Source organism: Macaca thibetana, chromosome 19, assembly GCF_024542745.1.
Source record: "Macaca thibetana thibetana isolate TM-01 chromosome 19, ASM2454274v1, whole genome shotgun sequence".
Taxonomy (NCBI): domain Eukaryota; kingdom Metazoa; phylum Chordata; class Mammalia; order Primates; family Cercopithecidae; genus Macaca; species Macaca thibetana.
The window spans coordinates 22,694,675-22,702,658 of NC_065596.1; the positions used below are offsets into that span (position 1 = coordinate 22,694,675).

The 7,984-nt window shown below is 55.7% G+C and overlaps 1 protein-coding gene across 17 annotated transcripts in view; it reads left to right on the forward strand.

Moving 5' to 3' along the window:
* LOC126942883 (cytochrome b-c1 complex subunit 10) overlaps positions 1–6,208 on the forward strand; it is a 57,603-nt gene extending 51,395 nt beyond the window's left edge. For 9 of the 17 annotated variants that reach the window (XM_050771022.1, XM_050771019.1, XM_050771014.1 and 6 more), the window contains exons 2-4: positions 99–202; positions 4,690–4,838; positions 6,042–6,208. In XM_050771022.1, the coding sequence (XP_050626979.1) occupies positions 153–202; positions 4,690–4,810 (171 nt within the window). In that variant the 5' untranslated portion in view covers positions 99–152 and the 3' untranslated portion in view covers positions 4,811–4,838; positions 6,042–6,208. Of the gene's footprint in view, positions 1–71; positions 203–4,689; positions 4,839–5,930 lie in introns of those variants that run through there. The other 8 variants (XM_050771021.1, XM_050771020.1, XM_050771016.1 and 5 more) reach the window with 5 other exon arrangements.
* Positions 6,209–7,984: the final 1,776 nt, after the last annotated feature.

The window sequence follows — 7,984 nt, forward strand, 5'->3', positions numbered from 1 at the left end:
AGTTACTGTAAGCGGCTTCCGGGTCTGCGCGCATAGCAGCGGATGATTTCTTTTTTTTTTCCTTTCCCTGCGCGCGTGCGCGCCGCGGTCGCGCCTGCGCAGTGTGGCCGGGTCAGCCGACAGGGTCACCCTGAGGGTGCGACTCCGCCGCGATGGTGACCGGGTTCCTGGGCCCGCGCTACCGTCAGCTGGTCAAGAACTGGTGAGGACGTCGCCCCGCGGCCCCATCCGCCCTCCCGCCTCGGCCCACCCCCGCGCCGCTGCGTTCCGTGTTTGTGCGCGTTTCCGGGGGCTGGGCCCGGCCCAGGTCCCTTGTTGTGCCCGGTGACAGAGGGGGAAACTGAGGCCGAGAGGCGGAGCGGCGCGTCCCGACGTGAACGGGACGTGGCGGACCCAAGGCCAAACCCCAGCATGTCTGGCTCCAAGCCTCAGTTTCCCCGTCTCTACCGGGGGGTCCGGGTGGTGACCCCTTGGACGGAAACGCCCAGAAGGCGCCGAGCCCCGATCCGCAGCCCAGCACTCGCGGCATCTTCGGCCTTTGCCATTATTTTGTTTTTTATGATTTTTAACAAGGAACGTGAAAGCTGCCGCTGTGCCTGATCCCACGTGGGCAGCTGGCCGGCATAGGGGTGGCCCCTATAGAAGCCGGGCTGGGGGTGGCCTCCGTAGGGTTGTCTCGTGTTTCCACGTGGGTTGCTAAGAAGCAAGGCCTGGCTGGGTGCGGTGGCTCCCGCCTGTGATCCCAGCGCTTTGGGAGGCCGAGGCGGCCAGATCACCTGAGGTCAGGAGTTCAAGACCAGCCTGGCCAACATGCTGAAACCTCCAGTCTCTACTAAAAATGCAAAAATTAGCCAGGCCTGGTGGCGGGTGCCTCTAATCCCAGCTACTTGGGAGGCTGAGGAAGGAGAATTGCTTGAACCCGGGAGGCGGAGGTTGCGGTGAGCTGAGATTGTGCCAATTTACTCCAGCCTGGGCAACACCCGTTTTTAAAAAAGAAAAAAGCAAAGGCTATGATTGGCAGTGTGTCCGGAAGCCAGAACATAATTCCTCCATCCCAGACTGGGGGACAGGTTGGGGACAGGGTCTGGACAGTGGAGCTGACTGGGACCATCAAGGGGAACGTGATAGTGGCGTTTTATAGCGTGGGTAACTTAGGCCTGGGATGAGGAAGCCTGCTCCTAGCTGAGAACCCAGCAGCCTATAGTAGCCAGTGCAGCCCCTCCCGGGTGCAGCAGGTCCACTTCTGTGCCCAGTCACAGTGGGAACCACCCGTCATCCGTGCTTTCATCCAACAGCAGGCATTTATTGAGCACCTACTATGTGTTAGGGACACAACAATAGACAGAACCCTTGTGGGCGGACATTCTGGTTGGCGGGCAAGGAAAAGTGAAGAAATGAGACCTGTGGTGCAGGGCTGACCTAAAATAAGTGGGAGAGGAAGGGGTGCAGATACCTGCATGCAAGGGGCCGTGCAGGGCTAAGCCACCAGACAGTGGCTTTGGGAGGCCAGGGAGCAGGTCTCATCCCCAGGAGGCACTGTGGGGTTGTGTCTCAGAGTCTCAGACTCAGGACTGGGAGGGCCACAGTTCACCAGCTGGGGACCCTGCAGTCCACACCCGTTCTGGGCCCTGCTGGGGCTTGGTTTGAGGAAGGGGTTTTCATGGTGGCGAGGTCGTTGGTCAGTGTGGTCATGGTCTGTACATCCTTCCTCGGTGGCTAGTGGAAATCAGGTTTCGTGGGCTCTTCCCACACTGTCCAAATCCACAGGGTCCTACATGGGGTGACCAAGATGATAGGGGAGGAGGAGGCCGGCCCACTGGACATATTTATGGCAGGCTTCTCTGGTGGTTAATAACCCAGGGCTGGGCGTGGTGGCTCACACCTGTAATCCCAGAACCTTGGGAGGCTGAGGTGCGTGGATCCCTTGAGGTCAGGAGTTTGAGAACAGCCTGGCCAACATGGTGAAACGCTGTCTCTACTAAAAATACAAAAATTAGCTGGGCGTGGTGGTGGGCGCCTGTAATCCCAGCTACGTGGGAGGCTGAGACAGGAGAATTACTTGAACCCCGGAGGTGGGGATTGCAGTGAGCCGAGATCACATCACTGCACTCCAGCCTGGGTGACAGAGCGAGGCTCTATCTCAAAATAAAACAAACAAACAAACAAACAAACTTACCCAGAATGCCATCAAGACACAGGTATAAAGATTCCTACCCTGTTGGTGGCATCTGCCTCTGAGCCAGGTTCCAGGAGCAGCTGTGCATACCACCAGCTGGTGAGCGGGCACCGGGCCTGCACTTGGAGAGTGTCTCTGGTGAGGCCCTTGGGGCAGTGTGTGCAGGGTTTGTTCATCCGCCTTCTCTGCCTCCAGGAGGAGCACTCCTTGCCACCCCAACATCCCAGCTATGTGATTCGCTGTGATCCAGGGAGGTGAATCAGATTTCTTTTTTTTTTCCGAGACATAGTCTCACTGTCGCCCAGGCTAGAGGGCAGTGGTGCAATCTCGGTTCACTGCAAGCTCCACTTATAGAGTTCAAGTGATTCTCCCGCCTCAGCCTCCCCAGTAGCTGGGACTACAGGTGGGCACCACCACACCTGGCTAATTTGCGTATTTTTAGTAGAGATGAGGTTTCACCATGTTGGCCAGGCTGGTCTTGAATTCCTGACCTCAGGTGATCCGCGCCTCTGGGCCTCCCGAAGTGCTGGGATTACAGGCGTGAGCCACCATTCCCTGCCTGGAATTGGATTTTAATTTCAGCCCTCTGTTGGGCCAGCAGTGGGCCTGCAATTGTTATCTAGTGCTGTGTACATAAGAAATGGTCTCCCGGCCGGGCGCGGTGGCTCAAGCCTGTAATCCCAGCACTTTGGGAAGCCAAGGCGGGTGGATCACGAGGTCAGGAGATCGAGACCATCCTGGCTAACACGGTGAAACCCCGTCTCTACTAAAAAAAAATACAAAAAACTAGCCGGGCGAGGTGGCGGGCGCCTGTAGTCCCAGCTACTTGGGAGGCTGAGGCAGGAGAATGGCGTAAACCTGGGAGGCGGAGCTTGCAGTGAGCTGAGATCCGGCCACTGCACTCCAGCCTGGGCGACGGAGTGAGACTCCGTCTCAAAAAAAAAAAAAAAAGAAATGGTCTCCCAAAATTAGCCACTTAAACCAGCAAATACTCCTTATCTCACAGTTTCAGTGGGTGCACTGCGCCGACTCCTCAGGCTCTCTTGTGAGGCTGCAGTCTCATCCGAGGGCGTGACCAGGCAGATCCGTTTCCGAGATCCTTCACGGGGTCATTGGCTGGGTTCATTTCCTTCTTAGCTGGAGGCTGCCATCAGTTCTCTGCCACATGGATCCCTTCATAGGGCAGCTCACAGCATGGCAGCTGGCTTCTCCAGAGGCAGCTAGAGGGTGCACAAAGGTGCCCAGGATGGAAGCCAGTCTTTTTCTTTTCTTTTTTTTGAGATGGAGTCTCACTTTGTCACCCAGGCTAGAGTGCAGTGGCGCAATCTCGGCTCACTGCAACCTCCGCCTCCTGGGTTCAAGCTATTCCCCCGCCTCAGCCTCCTGAGTAGCTGGGATTACAGGCATCCACTACCACGCCCAGCTAATTTTTGTATTTTTGTAGAGATGAGGTTTCACCATGTCGGCCAGGCTGGTCTTGAATTCCTGACCTCCTTGGCTTCCTGAAGTGCTGGGGTTACAGGCGTGAGCCACCACGCCCAGCCTCTTTTTTTTTAATTTTAATTTTAATTTTTTTTGAGATACGGTCTCATATTCACCCAGGCTGGAAGGCAGTGGTGTAGTCACGGTTCACTGCAACCTCTGATTCCTGGGCTCAAGAGGTCCTCCTGCCCCAGCTTTCCTAGTAGCTGGGACTACTGGCATGTGCCACCACACCCGGCTAATTTTTTTAAAATTTTGTGTAGAGATGGGGTCTCTGTTGTCCAGGCTGGTCTCAAACTCCTAGGCTCAAGTGAGCCTCCTGCCTCAACCTCCCAAAGGGCTGGCATTCCCCTTCTGAGCCTCCGTACCTGAAGTCAGTCTTTTCTCACCTGGCCTCCGCAGTGAGGCCCCATCACTCGTGCTGCGTTCTGCGCATTAGAAGCCCGTGCCCACGTTCACACTGTGCGAGGGCGTGAACGCCAGCAGGTGGGCTTGCTGGGCCTTCCTACAATCTGCTGGTCCCAGGAAACTTGCGGGAGCTCTCACAGCATGCACCGTGGTGGGCAAGAGCGTGGGCTTGGAACCCGAGACCTCGATCCTCGCCAGCTGTGTGGCCTCAGGTGAGGGCCTCGCCCTGTCTGTTGTTCGGTATCCTCACCTGGGCACAGGGACTGTGATGGCAGCACTTCCCTGAGTCCTGCAGCTGTGGCAGGGATGGATGAATTTCTGCAGACTGCAGCAGACCGGACCCATCATCATGGTGGCTGCAAACTTACAAACACCTACACATGCCCCAGGCCCAGCCTCCCGCCAGCAGCGCTCCCACCCGGGAGCCCCTGGAGCAGTTACTGGAGATGCAGAAGCCCGGCTTCCTGAGGGCCAGCAGTGTGGGCAGGGCCTGTGCTGTTGGTGCCAACCCGCAGGGCCCACAGCAGTTGGTGGACACAGGCGCCAGGCCCACGCCTCAGCCATCACCGCTCAGGACAGGGGCCAGGGTGGAGCAGGCCTGACCATCCCCTCTCCTCTCACAGGATCCCGACGGCCTACACGTGGGGCGCCGTGGGTGCCGTGGGGCTGGTGTGGGCCACCGATTGGCGGCTGATCCTGGACTGGGTACCTTACGTCAGTGGCAAGTTTAAGAAAGATGATTAATTACACTGGCCCTTCGCACACCCCTCTGGTAAGTCTCAGTAGGCTGTGGTGGGTGGACTGCATGCTGGCCGGATGGTGGCCGAGGAGTGGGTTCTCCAGGCTCCCAGAGCCAGGGCGGCAGGCCTTACCGTTTCCCCTGGAGAGGCCTGCATGGGAGTGGGGCCCTGGGTGCCCTCTCTGGCACCTCCTGCCCACGGGCACAGAACAGTCACCCCACAGCCTTGGGTTGTGTGACTGGAGCATGGGCCCTGCCCTCTCTCTGGACAATCTCAGTTAGTCTTTGAGGCACACCCTGCTTCCATCTCAGTGGGCACCCCAGCCTGAACTGGGTGGGGGGCCCATGTTACAGATAGACGGGGAAGGTGGAGGCTGGCCCACAGCGGCTGGCCACCCGACGAGCTCTTGGAAGCACCTGTGAAGCCCTGGACACATCCACACGTTTCTCCAGCATGCCAGCTGCCCCTTCACCACAGTGCCTGTGGCATCTGACCGGTGCCCACATGACAGTCCCATGTGGCCCGGCTCTTACACCCCCATTTTCCAGGTGCCAGCCTGAGGCCATGCCACTCTGTTTGAACCTGGGCCTCAGAGCGCTGCTCCGGTCTGTGTTCCTCCCTGCTGCATGGAGCCTGGGGCCTGTGCCGTGCCGGTGTTCCTGCTAGGCTGCTGTCCTGGGCCACTTGCGCAGCCAGCTTCATATGGAAGGGAATTTTCTTTTCTTTTTTTTTTTTTGAGACGGAGTCTTGCTCTGTTGCCAGGCTAGAATACAGTGGCGGGATCACAGCTCACTGCAACCTCTGCCTTCCGGGTTCAAGCAATTCTTGTGCCTCAGCCTCCCGAGTAGCTGGGACTACGGGTGTGTGCCACCACACGCAGCTAATTTTTTTTTTTTTTTTTTTTTTTGAGACAGAGTTTTGCTGTTGTTGTCCAGGCTGGAGCGCAGTGGTGTAATTTCGGCTCACTGCAACCTCCACCTCCCGGGTTCAAGCGATTCCCTGCCTCAGCCTCCCAAGTAGCTGGGATTACAAGCATGAGCCACCACACCCAGCTAATTTTGTATTTTTAGTAGAGATGGGGTTTCTCCATGTTAGTCAGGCTGGTCTCGAACTCTTGACCTCAGGTGATGCGCCCACCTCGGCCTCCCAAAGTGTTGGGATACCAGGCATGAGCCACCGCGCCCGGCCCGGAAAGGACACTTCTACTCACCCTGCCTCGTCTGCTCTCCCTCCAGGTGCCTGGTGGCGCCAGCTCCTCCCGCCTCAGCGCCTGCTGCATCTGGAGCAGCCCAAGCCTCAGGATGGACATGAGGAAATCCACAGCTCAACTTCAGACCTCTTATGTTTCTGAAAACAGCTTGGATCTTTTAATGCATGTTGCATTAAACCTCCCTGAAACCTACTCCGTGCCCGGATGTTGATCATGCTGGTGGCTTGGTTACTGTGACTGTAGCTGGAGTGGCACAGGTGACCCAGGGGTCCTTTCAGCTCCAAAATGTTACGAATCTAGGAGAGTTTCCCAATGGCTGGCAGAAACTGCTTGTTTAAAATGTTTCATAAGTAATATCTGCAGTGTGTTTATCCATTGCTGCCTTAACAAGTTACCCCACACGTAGTAGCTTAAAGCACAAACGTTCACTATCTCACCGTCTGTGTCAGTCCGGGATTTGGGAGTGATGTATCTGGGTGGTTGTGGCCCAGAGTCTCTCATGAGGGTGCAGGTAAGACATCAGTCAAGGCCACTTCATCTGAGGAAGGCTCAACTGGGGCTGGAGGAGCCACTTCCAAACCAGTGCCCTCAACTTGGCTGTCGGTGACAGCCGCAGTTCCTTCCCATGGGGACCCCTACACAAAGTTGCTTGAGCATCCTCACAGCATGGCCGCTGCCTTCCCCAGCGCAAGTGAACCAAGGTAGAGGAAGGCGAAAGCCACAGTGCTTCTATGACCCACCCTGAGAAGTCTCATGTGGTCACTTCCGCCACACTGTGTTTATCAGAAGCAAGACCCTGAGGTCCAGCCCACATGCAAAGGGAAGAGAATGGGGTTCTGTGTTTTGAAGGGAAGAATATCAGAATTGGTAGACATTTCAAACCATCACGTTAGGGTTACAAAAATGAACAGGCTGGGTGTGGTCGCTCACGCCTGTAATCCCAACACTTTGGGAGGCCAAGGAAGGGGCATCATTTGAACCAGTTCAGTACTAGCCTGGGCAACAAAGAGGCCCCCGTCTCTGATAAAAAGAAAAAAAAATGAAAAAATAAAAATGAACAGGTACAAAAAGAGTATATGGTGCAGTCACACTCCCTGATACAGCTGCCCAGTTTTTTCCAGCTCTTGCCAATCTCTGAGCCAAGACTGCCCCACTGCACTCCAGCTTGAGCAACAGAGTGAGACTCAAAAAAAAAAAAAATCCTTCTAGACATACTCTCTGCATACATAAGTGTGTTGATGGAAATAGCTATTGTATCAGTCTGCTAGGGCTGCCATAACAAAATCCCACAAATCTTGCATGGCTTGAACAACAGAAATTTATTTTACTTTTTTTTTTTTGAGACAGAGTCTGGCTCTGTCGCCCAGGCTGGAGTACAGTGGCGCGATCTTGGCTCACTGCAAGCCCCGCCTCCCGGGTTTACGCCATTCTCCTGCCTCAGCCTCCTGAGTAGCTGGGACTACAGGCGCCCGCCACCTCGCCCGGCTAGTTTTTTTGTATTTTTTTTTTTAGTAGAGACGGGGTTTCACCGTGTTTGCCAGGATGGTCTCGATTTCCTGACCTCGTGATCCGCCCGTCTCGGCCTCCCAAAGTGCGGGGATTACAGGCTTGAGCCACGGCGCCCGGCCTACTTATTTTTTTTTTAAAGGCAGTCTTGCTCTGTTGCCCAGGCTGGAGTGCCATGGCACGCTCTTGACTCACCACAACCTCCGCCTCCTGGGTTCAAGTAATTCTCCTGCCTCATCCTCCTGAGGAGTTGGGATTACAGGCGTGTGCCACCACTACGCCTGGCTAATTTTTTGTATTTTTAGTAGAGATGGGGTTTTACCACGTTGACCAGGTTGATCTTGAACTCCTGACCTCAGGTGATCCGCCTGCCTCAGCCTCCCACAGTGCTGGGATTAACAGCTGTGAGCCACCGCTCCGGGCCTATTTATTTATTTAGTTTTGGAGACGGAGTCTCACTCT